At 42.3% G+C, this 24674-nt stretch overlaps 1 protein-coding gene across 3 annotated transcripts in view; it reads right to left on the bottom strand.

Moving 5' to 3' along the window:
- Positions 1-7568: 7568 nt before the first annotated feature.
- KCNB2 (potassium voltage-gated channel subfamily B member 2) overlaps positions 7569-24674 on the bottom strand; it is a 736266-nt gene continuing 719160 nt past the window's right edge. For all 3 annotated transcript variants that reach the window (XM_069621204.1, XM_069621205.1, XM_069621206.1), the window contains exon 3: positions 7569-13404. In XM_069621204.1, coding sequence (XP_069477305.1) covers positions 11266-13404 — 2139 coding nt within the window. In that variant the 3' untranslated portion in view covers positions 7569-11265. The remainder of the gene's footprint in view (positions 13405-24674) is intronic.

Below are 24674 nucleotides of genomic sequence, written 5' to 3'. Positions count from 1 at the left end.
AATCTCCAAGTGCTGAGCTCTCTAGCTTACTGCTAGGATCGACTGCCGGAGCAAGAAAAGGCGTAGTGTTCTCGGAAAATTATAAGTAGCACCAGGGCACTTTATGTTGCGGTCCGTATTGCCCTTGGTAGAGCCAAGATCACATTGACCATACTTTGCTTGAATGGCTCACTCTGTGGCCCATTCTGGGAAAGACTTTAGTAGTCATTAACTGTGATTGGTTTGCGCCTTACTTTCCTAGTGTGGTTCAACATTATTGAAATACTTGACCTGTTTGTTTAGGCCACAGTGTGGGTCAAGCTGTACATTATTTGCCCACTGCACATCCTATTCCAGAGATCTCATTTCCCAATGTTCAAATAAATGTTTCATTTGGTTACCCAGACATCTATCCTATGAATACTGTATAATGATAGTCTGTGTGTGTTGTAGAAAAGCTACCTCTGCCATAAAGACAATTCTTAAAGAGTCAATTCCTTGGTTTAGTCTTCCGGCTGCAATGGGCATGGACAGAGGTATACCCATTTGCAGGCCATGTTCTAAAAGATATTTAAAGAGCTCTGAACATTTCCCTGTACTCACATTGTACCTACCATCTTCAATACTTCAGCATTTTGGAGCACGGAATTCTGATATTAAGAAACATATGTCAAAAGTCTGTCAATATACTGGTCTCAAATGGCCCCAAGGCTTGCCATTAGTTCTGTTTTATATTCTTAACAACCCCAATTAAAGCATGGGCTGTCAGCTCACGAGATTTCGACAGGGCATCCTATTGTATGGCTACAACCGTGCTAGCATCTTCAGGCAGCCTAAACATCCATTTGGAAGCAGAGACTACTTTGAATTATTGAAACTGCCTTATAAAGGCTATCAGGCTCCTCTCTTCTCAGTTGAAAAAGGGTTTGTCAGAACCTGTTGATGGAGCCTGCCAATCTCACAAACCAAGGGGTTAGGTTAGGTCTCACTATGTGTGCAGCAGAACAAGTCAGCGCTTTAGCCACATTGGCGGGGACATTTCCAGGTTCCTGTCCAGACAGCTGCCAAATGTGAGTGAGATCTGGCATGTGTACATGCCTATTCCTGTAATAATGTGCAGTGTCCAATCAATGCATCAGAACTAGATACTTCTTCTCCACTCACACCTGAAGAGATTGTTCCTTCAGCATCATTCTCAATCAAAGCTGATCCCATACAGGATCCCACTGCATTTGATGCTAGTGTTTCATCTGGTGTTCCAGATAGTGATGTGCCTGCAATGCAGACTCCATCTCCAGCTTCAGTCGACAATGCAGTCTCGCTGGAATTAAGTGCTGACATGGATGCATAGATCGATCATCAACAGGCCTCTGCTCTCCAAAGTTCTGAATCTGCTTTCGGCTGTGGGTATTCTGATAATTATGTCTCTTGTTAGAATATTGCACCATGATGAAAGAATAAGCCCCATTGACCTGTGTTATGATTGTGGCTAAAGTCCCTGAGAGCATAGAAAATTGATGCAAAGCTGAAGGCAACTCTTCTGTTTAAGCTACCCTTACCTGCCTTTCTATACCATTATCATTGCAGTATATCATTGCTCACTGTTGGCATACTAGTGTTGGTTTGTGTGTATAGTGCTATCTGAACAGTGCAAAACATTGCTAAGTTTCCAGTTCCACTATTTGCACATCCAGACAACATTCTCTGGTTATGGTTGGCATTGCCTTTCTTCCTGCATGTGAGTATGTATGCTGCATATAAACATTTTGAAAGCCTTTCAAGGTTGTCCAAACTCCTGAACTGCATCTGTAATCCTGTTTAAGAACTGATCCACAAACGGTACTGTTTATCATGTGTTCATCAAACTTGCTGATTCTATTTTCTGCAGTGACTGTAAAGGCTTTCAACATTTCCTGTCGTCCATCACAAGGTCCTGATGCACATCCTTGGATTGAATGCAAGAATAGCCTCCAGCATGCCACCTAGCAATATACCCCTATTCACAATGTGTCCGAAATCTGTGTGAGCGTCCATCTTCCTCATGGCACTGATTCAGGCTTTTCTATGGCACCAGTACCTTTTAAGTGGGGAGATAGTTGGTGTGACTTGAATTTAGTTTCGAAATCCATGGTCCAAGACCCTGTTCTGGTCATTACTCTAAGTTGGGTTTTACTTGACTACCTTAGTTTTTCCCCTGGTGAGTAGCTTCATGAAAAAATGGCCATCATAAGACTGCCATCTCCTGCAAAACGCTTTCTCTGCTACATCAATCATGTTACAATGCTTATGAGAATTAGCACCTGTAAATAATCTCTGTCCCCTGAAAGAAATGTTAATATTAATGGTGTGCTTTCTTCTTTTCCCAAATAATGTTTTCACTGAAACCGTTATGCAATTTATCATGGTAGTTACTTTAATTGTGAAACGTCTGCTTATAACTGTCTTCCAATTAATTGGGATGGAACTTGCTACATGGGTTATTACTTTACTAAACTACTGCCTCCTTCTAGATATGGATGAGAATCAGGTTGGGAGACATTTGTTGAAGGCATGGTTAATCTGATCCCAAAAGCAAGCATCAAGTTGAATTGTGACAAGCTTCTTAAACTGCCAAAGTAGCACATGATACTCCAGATTCTCTATCATTAAGCAGTTAGCTTTAAACACTGTGGTCTTGTAAAACAATATTGCCCTGGCTACCATCCTGGCCTCAAAGTGAGACATATGCAACTTGGTTGGATCAGATTGTTGTACATTTGTTCTGAATGCTGCTGATAATCTGACAGTGATTGTACATCACTGAGATTAGAAGGTCTGCTTCTATTCTGCATAGAGAAAGCACGTGAATAGGTTGGTCACAGTGGCCATGGCACACTGAGTCTATCGGTTCACTGGGAGCCTCCATAATTCATGGAGTTCTGCCAGTGCTGGCTATATCCTTGTGGATGTATTGTTTATATCTACCGATCAGATTTGTTTTTACTTGCTTTGACAAAAATACAGCGAGTACTTTGAAGGTTGATTACAGGTTAATGGTAATGAAAGCCACAGGAGAGATGTTTTTCAAAAGATAATCGTTAATTAGAATTGACTATTCGGAATGAATGAGATGTTGACGTGATGCTGTTTGTTAACATCTCCAATTGTAAGAGATTTGTAGAGGAAATATGCAAATAAATGTGCATTCAGAATCTAGATAAGAAATGTAACTGCAAGTTGACATAATGCAATTATGGAATGTGTGCTCATTTGAAATCTTAGGCCTCAACTCTGAGCCATCATGGGTAATGTACATTCAATTAGAATGGAAATGAAAAGCTTTGCATATAAAGGCACATTTAATCATACTCTTGAAACTGCTGCACCAGCATAATTATTTAGAAAAATGCTTCATTGGCAACTATATTAAAGTACACAGATAGAGGCTGCTTCCTTGTACCATAGCTAAGATATTTCAATGCTTAATGTACTTGCTGTTTGCAGCGGCAACATTCTCTCTCCCAGACTTAGTTGTTGACCTTTCTTGTCTGGGATGGCCTAGCTTCACAAAGTCAGCTATTTAACTGTCTGAAGAGGACAAGCCCTCCCCTTACATCTCATTGTAATATGGCACTTGCTGCATTGAAGCCTATGCAATTAAATAGGTATTAAGAGGAGTCATTTCAAGTAGGCCAGGATCACCAATTGGAATTGTAAGGGGATATGCATGCCCATGTGTTCTTCTTGTCTGTGTTTTCCTGCAGTGCTGCTATTGAATATGTTAATGACCATATCTCACCTGAAATGGAGTCCAGCATTTCATTTACACACAGTAGCTCCACTACCAGTGATTCTTAGACTTGTTACCTTCATGTTCTGAACCATTTTCCAACATGGATATTGTGTTCTGGCACACCAGAGACATTTTATTGTGCATAATCCTCTAACATACACACATGCCTCACCTTTTCCACACCAATATGTACTCGCTTAAATCATTAATTCATCTTTTGCACATGCCCACTTGCAGACTTTATGCATTCACCTTTCTGCATGCCTCACACTTACTACTTACTTGCATGGCATTGGTCATTCATCCATCAGAGCTCCCTTCACGTGAACACACTAATTCATGCACAAAGATGCCATCATTGGTTGGGAGCTGCCGGCCAATCAATGTTTCTATGCTCTTGGTTCTCCTACTCCAACATGAGCTATTGCACACTTCCAGCTTCATGTGTGCTTGGCCAACTTGGTGGGGCTAAGACACCATTGCCATTCACTTCAACAACACTGGTACTGTTCACCAGTCACTGCTGGAAGCCTGGCACCACCAACTTCTGCTTTGCAGGTGTCATTCACCTCCATGTTGTTTGTACAACACTGCCACTTGAGGAACCTTTGTAGTACTCAGTTGCATTCTCAATTCAATTGTCACAGTTGCCTCCTTTATTATTAATGTTACTTATGCTGAGGCACAGTTCCGTTCAACAACATGTTCTGCTTATATTTTGTCACCGGTATAGCGTTCTATTTCCCACATGAGGGAACAGGTTCAGCTATTCTTCATGCAAATGGCATCTCTGGTCTATATGTTTCATCTTGTATTTTGTGTCATTGTCTTTCCTTCTTGTGCGCCACACGTCTGGCTCCTCATCCCTACCAACTTCCTTTTGTGCTTGACCTTCCCATCATGTGTGGCATCCTCTGCTGGTTGCTTTCTCTCTCAGCTGGAGTCTCGAGGACACTCACGCTTGTGTGCACTATTTCCAGTGTGCTTCCTTTCCTCTTTGCCTCCCATGCCTTCCTTCTTGCAGGCAATGAAGAAGGCCTGCCTCACTTGTCCCATCTCTTGTTTGTGTGCGGCTGGTGTGCGTGTTTCCAGCTTGTCAATCTATGCTCCTCCTCGGGTCTTCATCTCTCTTGCAGCCTTCCCTTTTTATTCAAGTGTAAATAGGGAAGAAGTGTTGTTTCTTGTCTTGCGTGCATGCTTGGGTGTGTGGAACCCTGAGTGAGTGACAGCTGTGTGGATTTCTTTTTTCAGTGTTCTATGTCAGGGTTGCGCGTCCTATAGTTGCAACAGTTGCTGCCATTTAGACTCGGTGTAGGGTGCTGGTACCTTTATTATCATTTGACTTACACTTACCTGTACCTCAGTGTCTTGTCATAAAGGTACTCACCTGCAGATGGCACCTCCTGTCATCCTTGGCCTCACAGACTTTAATACATTTCAAAGTAAACTAATCCTTTTGGCACAAAGCTAAGATTGAAACTCTGCTTGATGGAGGACTTAAGCTGGCAGCAGCTTACAAGATCTCTGATAGTGATTGTTTCAATTGCCCCTTTTAGGGATCTGATCCTTCTATGGATTTAGATCTACGATCCCATGTTCATGAGGTTTTTATGCTTAATCCTGTAACACTTTTGGAAAGTGTTTTCCTCGTACACTGTCTGATCAGTTTTTCCTTTCTTCCCTGTGAAAAGCAATTACCCATTATACATATTGTACGTTGATTTACTTTTATTCAACTGGGTTTCCTGGGGTGCCTTAATAAATCAGGTGGAGGTGCAAGCATCACAGATACCAATTTAGAGTTTACGTTTATATGGAATAAAACTAGCCACTCATAGTGTATAGTGAGAGCTCAGGATGAATGCATTAAGTTGCTGACTTCTCTACTGCTTTCACTATCACAGTGGTTTTTGGCAGTCATTTTATTATGTGAATCAAGGTGGCTGCAAATAATGTCCTATTCATTTTTATAGTAGGGATTTTCTTTAGCTATACAATTTGGAATTTCATGACAGCAGAGGACTGTGGAGAGATCGCAAGCTGGATTATTTACTAGTCTATGTGCTCCAATCATGATGCTTTTACATTGGACAAAATTTGCTAGTTTACAAGTCGCCTCTTGGGTGGGTTATGTAATGTTCCGCAATTAGGACTTGTATACTTCTATTTTTTTAGCCTCTTTCTATACTGGTTTTAAAGATTTTTTTTTTTTTGGGTGAAGCAGCTTTTCTGTTCCCACTTATACCTTAGTTTGCCGTTGAAGCCACTTTTCCATTTGGTTTGAATTTCCATTTTAAATGGAGCAGATCGCCTTTTCCCATTTTTCCTTTGGAAATGTTAGATTCGAAGGTGTTATTGAGGGCTCTCAAGAGTACCTGTTTTGTTTATTAGGTTATATTCTTTTATTGGTATTTTGTAATGCAATACCTTCTCTTATGAAACTGCTTCAAAGTGCAGAAAAACGTAGACGTGGGAAGGAACAGGGAAAGACATGGCAGGAAAAGAGAAGCCCAGAAAGTAGACCGCTTGGCCTGGAGGAAGCATTCCAGTTCCAGACCAGGGCAAGGTGATACTAAAACAGGGGCAGCAGAAAAGAAGGTAGGAACTGTCCTAACCACTCTAAGAAGCTGCATCCCAGTTTCAAACTAATGCTAAGAGGAGCTGTAGGGACTTGAAGACATGTGTGGGAGAGGAGAAGGAAAGGAAGACAGGGATCCAGAAACCTTCACAGCTAAGGGCAGAGCTTGCTTCCTTCTTCTCATTGTTGTTATGTTTGGTTTTTGTGGTAGCTTAGTGTGTTTCGGATAGGACCAGGTTTTGTAGGTGGCATGCAGTGAACGAGCTAGAAAATAGCCAGTGAGTAATCCGACTATAATTGTGGCATTGTCTTCTGGTTGGTAATTGGCATTTGGCATGTAAACATCCCGTTTATTGTTCAGCTAATGTCTTCATCTGCACGTTTGGGAGCAATAATAACTGAAGATGTTCCATGCGCTAGAGATCTTGGGCTTATTTGCGGGTGACAGAGCTTATCCTGAGGCAGTGGAGATGCAGATCTATATAAATCATCTGGTCCAGGAACTGCATGTCATGTGATAAACTGGATACAGCAAAGACATTCCAGGAAGCAAAGGTGGGCTGTGGGTGGACCACAACAGGAAGTGGATTTCTGAAGACCATACAGTCTTGAAGCTCTGCTTTAAAGGCATGTACAGAACATTCTACGAGGAGACACAAGTACAAACACTATAATGAAGAACATGCCGATACAGTAAACATCTGCTCTGGAGAAGTGCACTTTGTTATATGTAGGCGGGATACAGAGAGAGGTCATGAGAAGCTGTGCCTGTAACACTATTGATATCGAGCATCATTTTGCAACCATTAAAAAAAATAATCTACCTCTGCCATTTCCAACAAATCGATAGCAAGAAGGTTGAACGTGAAGAATATCGGATCGGTTTTGCTCCACGGTATCCAAATCATGTGTTTGTGGGTGCCAATGTGCTCACCTGCGCTTCATTGATATGTTGCCTCACCACCCACAACCTCCTTGTGACAGACAAAAAATGAAGGATTAGATGGAAACATTGGTAGAATCCAGGAAATTCACCTTCAAAGCAATGGCCTTGCTTCCATTCCATGAACTCGTTAGTAAGAGTTGATGGTTGGAGTTGTAGGGTTTGTGTGGGCCTTTGCGTTGAGTCACTTTTCCACACTTATAAATGCTCCCACTGAAAGTGACAAGTCAGTAAGAGCAGCAGACCAAAACATGGTGGCTTAAGATCAAATAACAGAAAACAAAGAAGCGATTCAATCGTTTGAAATCAGTTATGTTTATGCGAGCCTTCAACAAGTAATGTGAGGTACAGTTCTTATCCGACGGCATCTACTTCCAAAAGATGTCAAAGCTTTGATAACTAGTATAGACAGCATGGCAAAGAATTGGTGCCTCCCAGCTTCCATTTTGGATTCAAGGATGGACACATAAACACTGGTTGAAATCAGTTGCTCTGGGATTTTCTGCGCACATTACATTTCAAACCTACATGTGCGCAAATGCTCCTTCACGAAGATCAGCATTTCACACACCCCATTTCATAATTTGTGTACAAACCATTAATTTTTTGATAGACCCTGCAATGTCCAAGAGTGAAATGTGACTCAATTTCTGCTGTAGAAACAGCATTGCTTCAAATGGTGAAGCCTTTGGCGCAGTTTGAATTTCAAATGGTAGAACTTAGTGGCTATGGGAGGGTTTCGGAGAACATTGCAGTGCAACTCATTCAATCATAAGTATTTATAGTGCATTATTAAAGAAAACACCCATCAAACAAATTAGCGATGAATTCTCAAACGTTCTTTGTTTTGAAAAGCACAGTCATTATATGATTATGTTTTTCCAGTGCTTTAGGCTTCAATACAAAGGATGGCTTTCATTTATGTGGCGTCAGAGTAAACAAAATGATATATGGTTTTACAAGTTTGAGAACAGATTGTGCCAATTTTAAGTACTGTGATGTATGTATGTCTTGACAGCTCAGTGGTCCAATTTTGTGTTCTGTGTTAGGCCCAGTGAACATAAAGCAAAACATGAAATCACAAGCAAACATGTTAAGATTGTTATCCCATTGTATCGCCCCCCTCTTCCTTTCCTCCCAATTCCACCACACCTTCTACCCACAGGCATATTTGCAATTAAGATGGCGGAGCATAACAGATGCAGTGGTTATGGCTTACAGTCTGCGGATCGCTCAAAGTGCCTTGAATGAAGCTTCCAATGAGTGTATCTGGTTTCCCTTTTTTTGTCTACAAAATAATTGGCTGAATAATTCTCCTTGGTTAATTCTGCAAAACTGTACAACACATAGAAAATACAATCCAACACTTTCAGAATAGAAACGTCGACTTGAATTTAGTGTGAGTCACTGACAACATCCATGGATCAGGATTGCAAATAAACACAGAAGACAATAAACACTCCAGCGCTAACTCCTGAAAGGTTGACAAAGTCATTAAAAAAAACAAAAAAAAAACAATGTAAGCAAAGTGCCATAGAACTTCGTAGAAATTATAGGAGCGAGATGTCCTGTACAGAAACTGAAAGCAAAATGTACTTTTAGCATTTGAGTTAATGACCAGACATCATTTAAGAGACCAGAAATTTTAATCATGACCTGCAGATTTCTATTTCAGCTACTGGTATTTATATCGTGTTTTGTTATCTTCAACCCTTTAGAAGGATATGCAATTGCTTATTTTGATTTTTTGAACTGCTAGACCAGAAATAACCATGAGGTGAAGATTTGTACACGGACATCAAAAGGTGTGTGTTAATTAGTGGCACCGTCGAAATGATATTGCAGTGATTCCTAGATGGCTCTTCCAAGTCGGGCCTTGAAACACTTGTGTAGAGGCGCGTTATAAATGCCATATCGTATCAATTAACTGGTATGTAGGGATCAATGGAGTTGACAGTGCTGACCGAGAGCCATTTAAGCATATTGTTGATATTGTATATTTGTAAGTATGGGGGTAAATATGAGAGAAAGAACGTCAAAAATATTGCATTAGGTTTATGGATTCCATGACCCCGGAACAGCTCAGACACTGCACATACTCTGGCTGATTTCCTTGGACTCTATCGTGGTTCTGCGTCTGTTACTTGTACATGTTTATGGTGGCATTAGAACATACAGTCAAAGTGAAAGTAGAAAAATAACACCAGGTATGCCAGGTATGCCCATATCCCCAGAGTGTGCCATCCTAGTGGGCCTATTTAATCTTAATGTGTCCTTCCCCTAACTTTATTGGCCATTAAAGTAGTCTTATTCTGATGCTTTGCGTCTCACCTCTTTTCCATGCATAGACATTTTACACTAATCATCAAGGTTTTACCATCTCCTTCTTGCCAATGACTTAGAGTCCATTGCCAAGATGGGAGGCCATCATCCCAAGTGCTCTTTAGACCTGCTGACTTATCAAAATCCACGACAAACATTTTTTCTGGGAAAACCAATGCTATGTTTCTGATTCATGCCACCGCTGATGTGGTACCTTGGCGAGGCTACATACGCGTGGCGGCCCAGAACCCTAACAACACGACTCATTAGACATGTTCTATCTTCCTGACCAACCCACGCACCCGCCAATCGGCCAAAATCTCTGTCATTGTAGTACATCTTGCTAGTTAGCCATGCCATTAAGACTCTCATATACGGGTCAAAGGACTGCATTGGTGTCACCCACTCCTTTTCCTCCTCCTTTCAGTTTTACCGGCAAATTGAAAATTTACTTTTAGGGAGAAAAATCATGAACTCTTCATTAGTGGGCACAAGGGATTGGGGAGTACATGTAAGATTTATGCCATAGAATAAGCTGAATGCAGACCCCCTCCCTTTTTGTGTCGCAATATTTTTGCGGGGATATTAACACATGGAACCCTTCCTTTATCGATAATACGATTGGGTTGCTATGCACTGGACATAGCCCTATTTGAATAATTATGGCAGGCAATTAGGCAGTAACCCGCTCTGGAAACATGACTAGAAAAATAAATGTTCTTTTGCACAGTGTTATTTAGAAGATGGGTGTAATGCAATGTTTTAAGAAGTGCCACTTATCGTAGCCATTTGGCACGATTCATGGCTATCACTCGAGTCATATTTGGTATGCCGTTTCATGGTCGGCATGGGACAATGTCTTTGTTGGTAGAATTTTGGCAATGTTTATATAAAATATTAACCAGCCTTCACACTCCTACCTCTGGTCATTAAATTATGCCTAGTCTCATGTTCTGCATGTTACAAATGCATTAACGTCGTTTATGCAAAGCAAAAATGCAATGATTTATATCACAATAAATTAAAAAGAATCTACCTGTTCACACTAACAAACATATGAACGAGAGTTCAAACAGAAAGCATGGTGCGTGACGTGAGATGCTTGACGTAAAGGTTGCGGTTTTGCAACATAAGTCTGTACAAATCCTCCAGGCAGCATGCTGTGAAGGAAGTGCCTGTGCCCCCGTAAACTTTTTTTCCATATAAGTTCTTGATACCTTAGCTTTCCCAGCCCCCTAACTATGTACAAGTCTTTTTCCCTTTTTAAGCTTGACGTATCTTCCTGAACACCCTTTTGTAAGCATGCATTGACAATGAATCCTTTCTTGTGCAATTTCTAGAAATCATAGGAACTAAGAAAATGTAAAATAGTTTAAAATCAGTCTACTATCCGCAGCAGTGAAAGGATCACAAGTGCCGGACGGCGCATGGCAGGTGCTCCCGCTAGAGGGGTCCTTTATTGTACTTATTGGTCTTGAATCCTTTTCCTGTTACAAAATGCAGTCCTGAACTCTATGAGTGAACAGTACTTCCTACACTAGACATCCCATCATGCCATGCAAAAGTAACAGTTTACTGTCTGCACTCCTTTTAGGCTTCTGATTTTTAGTTCACAGGCATTACCGACCCTGTCGCTTTTGAGAAAGAAGTCTTTATTGCTCTGGTAACTAGTCACATGCTGGTTTCACGAGTGGGGCAGTAACCTGTTTCACCGGGATTCGAATGAATTTCTGGGGAATAGAGATGGTTTTCCATCTTGTGTGCCTCTTGAGCATTGTCTGTTTGTGCCTCACCCCCTGCAATGTAAGGATTCTGAGTACAGTTCTGACTCATTTTTTGAGGGGACGAAGACACAACATTGGCTTCTTCCACTAAATGTTTTCCTTCAATGTGCGTATCCACAAAGCAGTTTTTCTTGATATTGTGGGGTTCACGCTTTGCTCCGTGAACCTCCAAGAAGTCTTCATCTTCCCCTGTGTCTATTTCGCTAAAACTAGCTTTCCTTTTGGAAGAGGCACCAAAAACATTCTGCTTTGGAACAGGAGTGGGGGAGGATGTTTGGGATCCCTGGAAAATACTGGATACACCTGTGCCTATAAGTTGCCTTTCCCCTTGGCAGGAAAATTCTTTGAGGAGATGCTGAGGTGCGGACGTTGAATTGTCTGTATCTGCCAACGGCAACGGTCTAGCAATAATGATTGGAGTTTGTGGAACGCTGCCCTTTATTTCTGTAAAATTCACTTTGAAGGATTTTACTTTGAATGGGTTGTTCATTTTCAGAGAGCGTTGGGGGCTCTCTATGACAGTGTCAAGCTGTAGAGGACAGTGCATTACAGCCTGCGAGCTACAGTCATCGCTGTTCATGTCCGGAGGTGATGCGTTATATTCGAAAGTGACATCTTTCGGTGCAAAATTCCTGTTTCTTGAGCGAGGGAAGAACTGTGAACTCTTTGTGCAAGGGTTCTCTTCTTCTGAGAGACCTGTGGGTGGAAACCTCATTTCGGTGGCACTGCCAGAAAAGGGTGGGATGGGAGATCTTTCTGTTTCTGTGAAGTCAGTTGCACAGCTGGCAAAACTATCAATACTGGATACACTTCTCATGTCTGTGATGACTTCTGTGTTGACAACCGACAATCGATTTTTGTTGGATGAAACCTCTTCCATTTCGATCTCTTCTTCGTACGCCACCGGAAGGTTGACAGCTGGATCCTTGCATGCTGCGTTAAGATTAGGCTGCGACTGTGTCTTTGTGATTTCGTTGTACAGCTCTTGCAGTTTCTGTGCACTAAGATGTTGCGGACTTGTCGAGGCATTGTTCAAGCGTTCTTGGGAGTCACTTTGACTGACTTCTTGATACTTGTTGTCGAACGACTTGTTGGAACTTGTCTCAGACATTGTCCTTCGTGCCCACTTCCAGCGGCTTGGAGAAAGATGGTTGTCATCTGGTTTGTCTTTTTTGTCCTCAGCCTCAACAGGTTTTTCCACCACTATATCAATCAACTCCATACTGCGAGCAAAAGCATCTTTTAAGTTCATGGAAACTATGCTCCCATTTCTTTTAGCACGCTCCAGGGCCTCCCGTCTTTTGATTGCCTTTTCCTGACGCTTCTGCTCTTTGTAAAACTCAGAAAAGTTATTCACTATGATTGGTATAGGTAACGCGATCACCAACACTCCAGCAATACAGCAGAGGCCACCAACAATTTTCCCAAGCAATGTTTTTGGATAAATATCCCCGTAGCCGACAGTGGTCATTGTGATGGTTGCCCACCAAAACGACGCTGGGATGCTAGTGAACTTGGTGGCATCTTCGTCTTTTTCTGCAAAAAACACCAGACTGGAAAATATCATTATGCCCATTGCTAAAAATAATATTAACAAACCTAATTCATTGTAGCTCCGTCTCAAGGTGAATCCCAGTGACTGTAACCCTGTTGAATGTCTGGCAAGTTTTAGAATCCTCAAAATCCTCATGATACGAAAGATCTGCACCACACGTCGGACATTTTGGAATTGCAGCACACTCTTGTTTGACTCTGTGAGAAAAATGGTGACGTAATATGGCAAGATGGCCAATAGGTCAATGACGTTCAAGGGTCCTTTGAAAAACTTCCACTTATTTGGCGAGGAGAGAAAACGCAAAAGGTACTCCATGGTAAACCAGGCAATGCAAACTGCTTCGACGTGTGCCAATTGTGGGTTGTCATTGGGCTGGCCAAATTCGTCAATTTCTTGAAGTTCAGGTAGTGTATTGAGAGACAAAGCAATAGTTGACAGGACGATGAACAGGATGGATATAATGGCCAGAATCTGTAAGAGAAAACAGAAAAATGGCAATTAATTTTTTTAACCAATTTTGCATAAACCCATTTGCAAAGGTGCAGATAACAATACCAACATACATTAAGTGCTACCCACGGCAACCTGATACTTTATTTTGAATTAATTACTGCTTGCAATGTGCTTGACTGGCAACCATTTAAGTTTCTTTTTGGAAAAGAAATATGTATGGATATATTAACACCAGTTTCTTACAATGCTCTTAATGTTCGCCAATAATGCTTTAAAGGGCTGCCATAGTACTTTCATGCAAGCCAAACTTTATGGTAGTTTCGAACTTTGTTGCTACATTGCCGGTCTTGTGTGACACATTAGTTAACATGTATTTGGTGGTAATTTCACATGCCATAGGTTGAGTTTGTGTAAAACAATGGCATTATAACGCTGATTGGCAATGCAATGGCTGTTACCATCCTTTTACATTGGACACATACCCACAACAGATGTGTACCTTGAAAAAAGAGCCAGCCATGTGGACAAATGTGTCACCACCAACCAACCTAGTTCCAAACGCAGAAAAATACAAGAGCAAAGACAATGGAACAAGGACACTGCACGCATCCCCATTCAAATGCATAACATTAACATTCAATAATCGATGCCACAAAGGAGCAGTTGTGCAGAAGCTAGCGTGTGGCACGCTTGGCAATATCACGTGTGTTTAATGAAATGCCCTTGCCCACGAAATTGAATACATCTTGTGCTCATACACAGAAATGACTGAAAGGGAACATCATATTTTTAATGAATCACATTAATATTTCACTCGAATTTGCTATTATAGCCGCTATGCGCTCTATGTATTGAATTAAATATATTGGAAACATTTACCAAGGAAAGTGCGTGATAAAAACTTAGCATGCCATTAGAACTCTCATCACACAGAGCTTGTTGTCTATTGAAAAAACAAGGTCATGGTCTACTGTACTCAAGGTGTGGACCCCAAAGCCTGCCTTCCCACAACATACCACTGGGCCATACGCTCTACAACACACATTAGAGATTTCAGGATACACACAGCTTAAACCATTGTGGGTAAGTGACACCTTTCTGAAGCTATCCGCATTCTCATTTTCTCTGGATGCATTTTGGCATAATTAAGTAATATTCTGCTGTGTGTAGTCTGCTACGTTTGCCTTTTGTGCGGACACTACGGAATAGGCTCTGGTGCACTTGGGTGGATGCAGGCTGCTGGTAGTGGGGTTCCGGTCTCAGTCCGCGCCCAGGGGTGTGTTTGGTTCCTATCAGCCGACTCAATACCAGCGTGTTGCCCCTTTGGGGCTGAGCGTGGTGTCTGGACAGTCTATGCATTGCTGGCTCCCGAGGATTCTGTAGGAGTCAGCTGTATTAGCACATGTGTCATGAGAGTGCTGCCAGGTGCAACATGTGTGAAAGCATTGATGTCTGCTTCTTGTGGCGAATGTTGGATGCCCTTTTACTAGTGGGGCAGGTTCCCTTAGTTTGCTAAACAGAAACGTTATCAAGTATTTTGGGGCCCTTTTAAAAAATATGTTAATTGCATGCATGGGGCCACCAATGCTTGCCCTTATGTGCTGTTGAGTCCCCTTCATACCATTTTCAACACTCACAAAGGGGAGTGTAATTGTGAAGAGTAAACGAAGGCAAAATTGCCTTTACTGTTCACTTTTACACTCGACTCTGTGAGAGATAAAACGGTGCCCACAAATTACACTTTGCAGGTGGCCTTTTATAATGGATTCCAGTGGTGCTTTTCCAAGACAGGGAGGAAACAAAACGCAGAGCAGCTTGTGTTGCTCCACAGCGTAATTTGATGGCGGGGACCTGCTACATTTGCATTTAGGTGTAGCCAGGTCCTGGTTCGCAAAGGTGGCATACACACGTGCAATGCCGCCTTTTGCACCAAACTTTTGCACTCCTCTGTGCAAGGTGAGCAAACGATGCTTACCATGTTCGCATGGCAGGCAGTGTTCACAATTACAATTAAATGCTGCCCAACATGCTCGCATGTCAGACAGCATTTAATTTTACTTGTGAACACTGCTTGCCAAGTGCTCATGGTAAGCAGCATTCACAATTACAATTAAATGCTGCCTGATATTGTACACGCTGCCTGCCATGCAAGCATTTAAAACACTACTCATTAGTAAATTACCCCTATTTGATTTAAATTATATACTAAATGAAATGCTGCATAGAGCCCCCACCTGTATATTTCTTTAATTCCAAAAATTGTCCCACCTTTTTACCACATGTCTAGTTTGTGGAGCCTTCTTTTTCTCACGGGAAGGAACGCAGTTCTGGGCCCTAAAGCTAATACATTTCCCTTCTTTCTGCAAAAGCACTGTTATATCACATACCACCCATGCGCATGATAGTAACAACATTCATTTAATGATATGCTGGAGAGAGGACAGGCTTCAATAATAATTGCCCATTGTGGATTTGAGATGTGTCTTTTTTCTGACCGCCTCAGCCAAAAATTCCTCGATTTGTAGGGCGCACCAGGTGGTAATGGCCCGCCACCTGAGTTGACACATTTTTGTGAAACAAGGGCTTTTGTAATTAGCACTCACATAAAGCAGCTGCATGCTCATGATAAACCCTTGATCGTGGGCATCAAGGACACTGAGTTAAAGACTTCCCAATCCAAACTGGCTGCAGGTGCCAATCGAAAAGGAACTTCAAGGACGTGAGTGCCTACTAGTCTACATTTACTACGGCAAATATGATGCAGAGGTGGAGTGGTTTGAGAGGAATGGAGCAGATCAACTTGGAGGATACACTTAGAAAGAAACAAAACATAGTATGATGTGGGCAGGTGGGGCTGGGGCCTAGGCCAGAAGAGGGTGAGCGATAGAAGGTAGACAGGGAAAGTCTGACCTAATGTGAGACCAACTAAGCTGCTGCAAGGGAGTTGGCAGAAAAGGACAGAATGGTGGCTGTCACCAGGATACACAGCCTGGAAAGTGTACTCGGAGATCGGGCTTGCGTCCAGTAACAGGGTGCTAATGTTTTATAGACGTCTTCAAGTCCCACCGTTCCAAGCCCCGAGGAATGAGGTTGCAAAGTATTTTCTATAAATGTGATTAGTTATCCGCCTATGATCGATCCAATTTTTGCTATAGCCTCAGGGGATTTTTCACACTTACCGATTTTTAAATGTTGCCATGTGATTATGATAGGATATATTTTGCTATCCTAATCAGAAAGAATTAGCAAGCGTTAAACTCATTCACATTAAAAGGGAACATTACAACATTTCAAGTCTGAAAATGAACATATGAGCCAGTAAAAGAGCAAACGCGTTGAATGCAGACGCTTTCCGCAGCAGCCTGTCTTCAAATGTAATCATCACTTTCTGCTAGTGGATGTAAACTTTGTTCCCAATGATCTTAAAACTTGAAGCAACATCTCATAGACTAGACACCGTAAAACCTTTCAAGCCTGCAGATGAACCTGTTTCCTGGGTCATCATGGTGGCTTGTTTCATTGCCCCTGTTTGATGCCTCCTGCTCACATGAGCTATGGTGCCCTCTTCTATTTAGCATTGACTAGTAAATTGTGCCCGTAGGGTGGCATCATATTCGATAGACACATTGGGCTTGTTTGGAACCGATGCCTGCTGAGAACATCAAGACTGAATATCTCAGCAAATACCAGGTCAAGGTGACAGATTCTGGGCCCTCTGTTTGATTAAGACAGGGTTTTCAGGGTCATCCTGAAAGAGAGATGGGTTGGCAGGGATCTGACCTAGAGAAGGAGGCTGGTCAAGAGACTAAGGGCTTGCTAACAAAATATCTATGTCATGTGTCCGCAGGGGTTATGCCAACCAGGAAGTGGTTGGATGAGTTGAAGGGTCTGTCCAGATGGCAGACACAAGGGTATGCTGGTTCACAGAGAGTGCTTAGCCTTGCATATACTTTTAGCCTAGATAGATGTTTTTGAATTTTAGCTGGGCCCTCACACAGAGCCAATGCAGCCTTTGAAGGACAGGCCTCTGCAGTCAGTTCTGCTGATGCTCTAGGAGGTGGGTACAATCAATGCACTGTAGCCATGTTTGGCAGGGGCCATTGTAGCCAGTGCTTCCTGACGTGGTTGTGTGTGTCCATGACCTCTTCCTTGGCTGAGTTATTCAGCCTTGATGTTGTAAGCAAGCACATGTTACAAACAAGCCCAATGCGTTTACAGTTCCTGATTCCACCCTACGGGCTAATTTACTCGTAGTCCCTGAAATGCTGAAAGCATGATGGCTCAAGCAGGCAGGAGTTCTGAAATAGGAGTAATGTAACAACCAGTATGGTCACAGCGCTTGCTTCTGTGGACGTACTGAAGTCACTCGCCTCATCGACACCTAGGTTCTTGCTGGGGAATCAAAGGTGTAGGCTGAGTCCGGAATCTGAGCATGCGTCCTTGAGGATAGTCCATACTTTGGTGACGTCAGCTACATGGGCCTACTCCCCATAACTAAAGTAGAGTTGTGTTTAATTATTATAGGAGTGGAAACAGAGCTGGTACCTCCTGCTTATTCTACCTATAAGGGTCAAGTAGATACTGGAGGACAAATGCTCAAGGAGGACAGTTTACATTGTTGTTACATAGAAAGGGACCTCATGGAGGGGAGGGGATTGTCAGAAAGGGGTGGAACATGTCTTCAGAATGGTCAAAAAGGGCGGCTGTTTTTTGCGTTGTTTGGGGAAACACCTAGTCACCACAGACAACGCTACCAGAAATGCACTCAACATATACTGTGAAAGAGAACATTGTAGTCGTTTTACACAGAGCACTCTTAGAGAGTATGAGGGGTGGTAAGAATTGGGTGGGATATATTTTAAAAATAGCAATACAATTTACAGTACACAGTGGCCGCGAATAAACACACCTGTCGGTGGAGTGCTGGTCTCGTCCCCAGGCATGTTAAAGCTAACAAAAAGGAACCTCAGGTGGAAGTGGGTGTGTAAGTGGTAGCTCTGGTGGTAGTGCTGTGAAGACGTTTGCTGGTCTTGTCCACTGGCACTTACCACGCATTTATTCTAGATTTGTAAAAATGCAGAGAAAGGTGGGAGTACTTGCATGAGCAAGTAAGTATGTTGTTAGTTCTGTAAAGAGGCGAGTGGGTCTTGTCATCATCAGTGCCCGGGCAAAAGCTCAGTCAGTAGTTCTGGTGCTTCAACTACATATGGGAACAATTTGAAACGGTTGTGCTATTTGCAGAGGGGCTGAGATTACAGATGATAGGTGAGGTACATTTCTATCCGTATATGTCCATGGCCATAGTGCACTGTCCGCAGACAGCTTGATGAAGCCAGACAGGCACCCTTCATGCTTTGGCGTTCATGCTATGCACAGTCCTGTTTTGAAGTTGGCAGTCATGATGGCATCATAGGCTTGTCCAGGTCACTAACCTATGGCTGCAGATGAATTCAAAATGCATCTCAGGACCGCAGAACATGGCAAGCAGAATATAACAATCACCCGTGAGTAAGGGGCGCTTATGGTCGGTAATGGCCCGTCAGCTGGATCCTAGGCAAGGCAGAGTGAAGCAAGGGCCTCGTTGAAGGCTGTGGGCCATTATCGACCAGGTACGCACCCCTGAAAAGGGCTGTGATAGCTATTCACACCCTGGTGTTTGCCAGAGTGCAAATAGTTTACATTTGTTTCAGGAGATGGGCTGAGCGCATATTCTCCTGAGAGAAAACAAATAAAAAGATGGCCACCACCATAGGAAAAGGGACTTACTCCCTTTTCCATTTCTATGGTGGCAGCCGCAGGCAGGAGGAGCACAGGGACCAAAGCACAAAGCTCTGGTTCAGCAGGTAAGTGGGGACGGACAGAGAGGGTGCGGAAAGTATATGTTTTGTAGTGTGGGGTGAGAGGGAGGGTGGGGAGGGAACAGAGAGAGGCACCCTGTTTCCTTCCCACAATCAGGATGGCGTCACCTGAGGAAGGGCCTTGGGTGACTGGAAAAAGCAGGCTGTATACAGTGTTTTCTTGCCCGCTCTTCCAGCCACCTGATTGTCTGAGCACCCATCCCCGGGTGTGAATTATAATTCCAGGCCTATCAGAACTCTGAGTAAGGCTAAACTTGGAGTCAAGCACTAGGCACATGCATAGATATAAAGAGTATATGTAGAGCATTGGTGCATGCAAATCTGATACACTGTCAGTTCTCATTTGGTGAAGTGGAAACAAATAAGAAGACCACAGCATGAACCTAGAATTAGAATCAGTCATCATGCATAAAAGGTATACAAATGGTATCTTCTGTCGTGTCCTGGTTATATGTTCGTTGTATGCGCATCTTCACCACGGGCCAAATCCTAATAAAACCAGTCTATTAAATAGAAATAGGCAAAATATGAAATTTGTAATATGCATTTTGCAGTTTAGTTAAGTATAAGTGTAGTGTATTGTATGGTGTAAGTGATTGTGCTAATGATTTGTGTATTCATTTAGTTAAGTATTAAGTGCAGTGTATTGTATGGTGTAAGTGATTGTGCTAATGATTTGGGTATTATGTATTGTGTATTGAATTGAAATCTGTTATTTTATTTAGTTTATTGTTTAAAGTGTGGATCTACCTTGAGAGCAGCGGAGCGCTTTACATGGTTTTGGAAGCCAGCGTTTGGGCTGGAGTCTTTTAACAGTAGCGTAGCTGTTCCCTAGGTAAAATACGCTATTCTAGCATATCTTAAAGGTCAATATCAGTTGGTAATGCCTAGGCTCACTTCTGCCCCCCTTCTTAAATATCAGAATTACCACTGATCGCTTCCAAGAAGGGGGCATAGGTCCCTGTGACCTATTAATGGTCATTGAAATGGCTAAATGTATAGGTAACTGTCTTCTCTTGAATTTGAAAGGCATAGTTGTATCAGATGGAATGAGGGGTATGTGCGGTATAAGAAGAGTATCTAAGTTCCATCGATTACACAGGCCTCTATGATGTGTCTTCACTTGCAGAGTCCCCGTGTTGGCATAAGATTGTGTAGTAGCATAATTACAGCACCTACTGTAGTGGAGCAGGTGGACGCATTGTCCCTAATTCCCAACCCCATAATTGAACACTAGAAGGGCCCTATATGTGACTCAATGAGTTATGCCTATAACGCATCGAGTGTACGAGAGAAGATATGCACTCAGACAACCGTATCAAATGTATCCTCGCACCGAAGGAGTGGTAGGATGTCATGTGGAGGGATGTCAGCTCGCACCACTGGATATCATGTAGTGCTGATTGAAATCTGATGTGGGCAGAGTGATGCTATAAAGAAGATATGAACGGGCATGCTGAAACGCTATGAAAATACTAAAGAGTAATGGTGTAACTGAAGTGATAAGGGAAACATGTACGGAAAGATAAAGTAATCATATATACAAAGAAGAATGAAGTAACTTGTTGACCAATGAGTGTAAATATGCAGCAACGCAAAGGTAAATGAGACACATAGGAGCTTGCTATAGCGGAAAATATAACATGGCAGGGACGGTCATAATAGGAAAATGGACGCCGGTTAAGGCAAAGATTCAATTCAGCTACCTCAGAAACAGACACAGGCTGCAGAGTCGGGAGATGTTGGAGAATTAGTTTTGTGTGCACAATGAACAGGAGTCTATGTTGGCCTGGGATCAAGGATGCTATTTCAAAGAATAGCTGCAAAACACAAAGGGAGGCAAACGCATAAGCCATGGACATGAAACATATTTCTCTTAGATTAAAGAAGAAGAAAACATTTGCAAGAGCTAAAGTATTGGGAAATTAAAAATGAATAAGGCTCATACAAGAAGAAGTGAACAAGTCTCTAGAGGCCAATAGGAGCAATGACACAGAGCATAATTAAATAAAATAGTAGTAAATAGGAGGTCGAAATGGACACATTTGCAGTCTCCTCACATGTGATGCAGAAGTCGAAAACAAGGGTTATTCATAAAGCTGTGAATGAAGATAGTGATATGCTTACACTTCCTTGAATGTCCCAGAACAGGGAGAAGGCTACAAGGTCCACTGCAAATGGGAAACTCTGGTTTATGGCTGGACTGATGACAGATGATGGACTCATTGGGAAAGTGGGGAGTAATCTGACGTGACTCAAGCAGCTGGGTTTTGTTTTGCTTATGTGCTGCTAGCCGAGTCAAAAGTCCAAAGTTGGGTGGGAATGCCAACCAATCAGTGGGTCCATGGGGGCAGCCTGGTATAAAATGTTGCATATACCAATCCACTGCCATTTTGTCAACTATAATCGGTATTATAGGGATTTAGAGCTTGTTCAGGGCGAGCCTCAAAGATAAGAGACAGCCAATGAAGTAATAACCCATGTTTTCTATAAGTAGACATGTTCCCCTAACCAATCTCTCCCGTCGATAGGCTTTATAGTTTGCTAGATAGGATGATGTCATAGATAACTCATGTTGGGGTATAAAACCTCTGTATAATCATGTTTGTGTGTGAGTGTGCATGCATCAGTCCGATGTCTGTCAGTTGACCCTATTTATTAAATTGAGAATAAAGTAGTACTTTGCCATATTCTTTGAGTCCGTATGCTTATTTGGTCTGAGATCTTTATTGGTAATCCCATCTAGCACAAGAGATGCTTCAAGGAGCTAGATCACACTACTTTCAGTTTTAGCTTGTGAGAAGGCGTTCGTCCTACTGCATTTTGCTCTTTAGAGACTGAAATGTTGAGCCGGTAATTAACTGTTCATTGACACTGGAACAGCCATGCACTGTTTGAACAGAAGTTGGGGTGGAAAGAAGTAACTTGAAATTATTCCGCATATTTGTGCTAGTGGAATGTGAAGGTGACTGCGTAGAACCATGCTCATTCTGTTTGTTAAAATGATAGCTGCCGTTGAAGTGGAAGGGCACAGAGAGGTGCACTTTGCAATTTGGACAGCAGAGTGCAACCTAACACTGAAAAATTGCATCAGCTGAGTACGGAAACATATCTAAGCATTTTATATCTATAGATATGTGTGTGACTGTATACAAACATTTGTAAGCAAAATGAATGAAAAGTCTAACACTGTTAACAAAGACTATCTATACTAACTTCCTTTCTGCATGAACCATTCATGGGAAATTCCTAGGAATACTATATGTTTCATACAGGACACATTGAGGCTCAAAATCTGATTGCGAGTAGTAACAATATGTTACTGGATATAAAAGCACAGATGCAGCTGACATACAATTTTGCGCTGCTTTTGTAATGTTTAATAGGAAAGACACAACTATGCTGAAACCCCCCAAACATGCTCCAAGCAGACATAGCAGGTATTCTGAGTAACACTGACATTTCATTTTGATTTTGAATGAGGTTTTTTTTCGCTAAAGGAGCTCAGTGCAATAGCTCCACAATTGTCACATGCTTACGATCTTTGTAAAAAATCAGGATGTAAAAATGTTTTCTCTGCAATTTATAGTACCAATGCTGCATGGCAGCGATGCAGTGTGTGAGTAGCATTGTGGAACATTTGTGTATGCGGCAAAGTTTTTTAAACATGCACAAATACTGTTTGGGAAGGCCCAATCACTCGACCCCCCGTGGAAATTCCCTGGCAAGCACGAACACACCATAATATGGCCCCTGCTATAAAGACAGGGAGTGGTTTTACAAACACTTTACAGTCATGCAAGTGCACAAATTGCCCTAGTGAATAAAACATATTCTTTCAATGCATTTTTGCAACAGAGAAAAAGACTTGCTAAGGAATACAATCCCTGAAAGAATATTTTTTGGGGTGCTGGGACAATTTTTGCCCTACTGGTAATTGCATGTACACCTGTGCAAGTTTTCTGCAATGCCACCTTTGGTTCAGCGTGGTGGTCAAGGAAGGAATGCAAAGTTCTCCTTTTTCTTTAACATTGATGAAAAGTTCATTTGACTGTGACCGAATGTATAAAGTAGATAGTTCAGCACAGCTGGATACCTCTGTGATGGTTAAAAGGACAAATATAGAGATGTCTATTCCGAACCCTATTATATTAATGTAAATGATTGCATGGGCAATTATGCTCACACAGCCGCTCCGCTGCGCGCTCGAACTGGAGCCAAAGTGGATTGGCTAAAAATAGCTTGAAGTGCAATGCAAATTTCTTTCAGGCTTACGCAGCCTCCGCACGCATTTCAGAATAATGCAGCCTTGGTGCACGCGACTACGCACGTAAATGCACTTTGAATTCAGGGCCTCGCATTGTGGAGGTTAGTTTCCTAATGCAGAGCCGAGATACGGGCAGCACTGCGCAGCCTCATCAGTGCAGAATATACACACGTGGGGACGCCGACACTACTGATTTAATGAAATGGAACTGATCTAGATGGACATTAACCATCCATAAAGCTTTGAAAGAGTTTGTGTGGGGGGTGTGGCAAGGTTTAATCATTACTTCTGAAATGAACAAAGATGCATTAGCTGAGGGTCCACTGGCACTGCGCTGTGCGCAATGACATTACCACAACAATGCATGTCTGAGGGGTTTGCAGACGGGTGGCCTGATTGGCCAGTCCGCATTGAGGGGACCTGGTATAAAGAGGTCGCATTTGTCTTTGCCTGCGCCTCCATTTCTGGCCTCCAGAAGGATTCAGGCTCGTGGCGTTGGCAGGATCCCAGGGTGGCCATTATAAAAGACACAGCACTGAGTGTGCAAGTGACCCTGCACAGGGTGATGTAAGTCATAGGGCTGCTCCAATAGAAGTATGCATCTCTATTTATTTAAATTGAACAACAAAGAGTGTCACTGACTGCAGCAGCCACCACTGTGGGTCAAACATGTCAGAATAAGGGCTTGCTTTAAAAAAAGAAAAATGGTTACTTAGTTCGGCGACAGCTGACAACTGCCTGATAGCGGGAATATTGTTTCACTATTTAATAAGAGTTGCTGAAATGCCTACGTTAAATGGAATAGTAACTTTTTATTAACTTCATAAGTGTTTACTGATTTTAATTCTCCAGCAGCCTTTTGTGTACTGAGATTGTCTAGAGATTGTATTTGCAGGTCTGTATCCACCTTGTCAATTACGAAGCAACAGTCTCTGTTTTTTTGTATTTTAATTTGTAATGATTGAGAGCTATGCGCCACAGCGCTTCTAGAGAGACTGCAGAATAAAGCGATCATTTTCCGTAAAGAAGAGACCATCCTATTTACTGGGAATCTTTTTCTCACTCTGTTTTACAATCCCAAAAATATTCGGAGTTAAACCTGGGTCTCTCCTCAACCCCAGGGACGTCATTTGGGGGTCGCCAGAGGTCGTAACTGCGACCTC

This window comes from Ambystoma mexicanum, chromosome 5q, assembly GCF_040938575.1.
Source record: "Ambystoma mexicanum isolate Mex_15411 chromosome 5q, UKY_AmexF1_1, whole genome shotgun sequence".
Classification (NCBI taxonomy): Eukaryota; Metazoa; Chordata; class Amphibia; order Caudata; family Ambystomatidae; genus Ambystoma; species Ambystoma mexicanum.
Note: the sequence above shows the minus strand (reverse complement) of the source record. Positions and strands in the feature narration are given on the sequence as shown.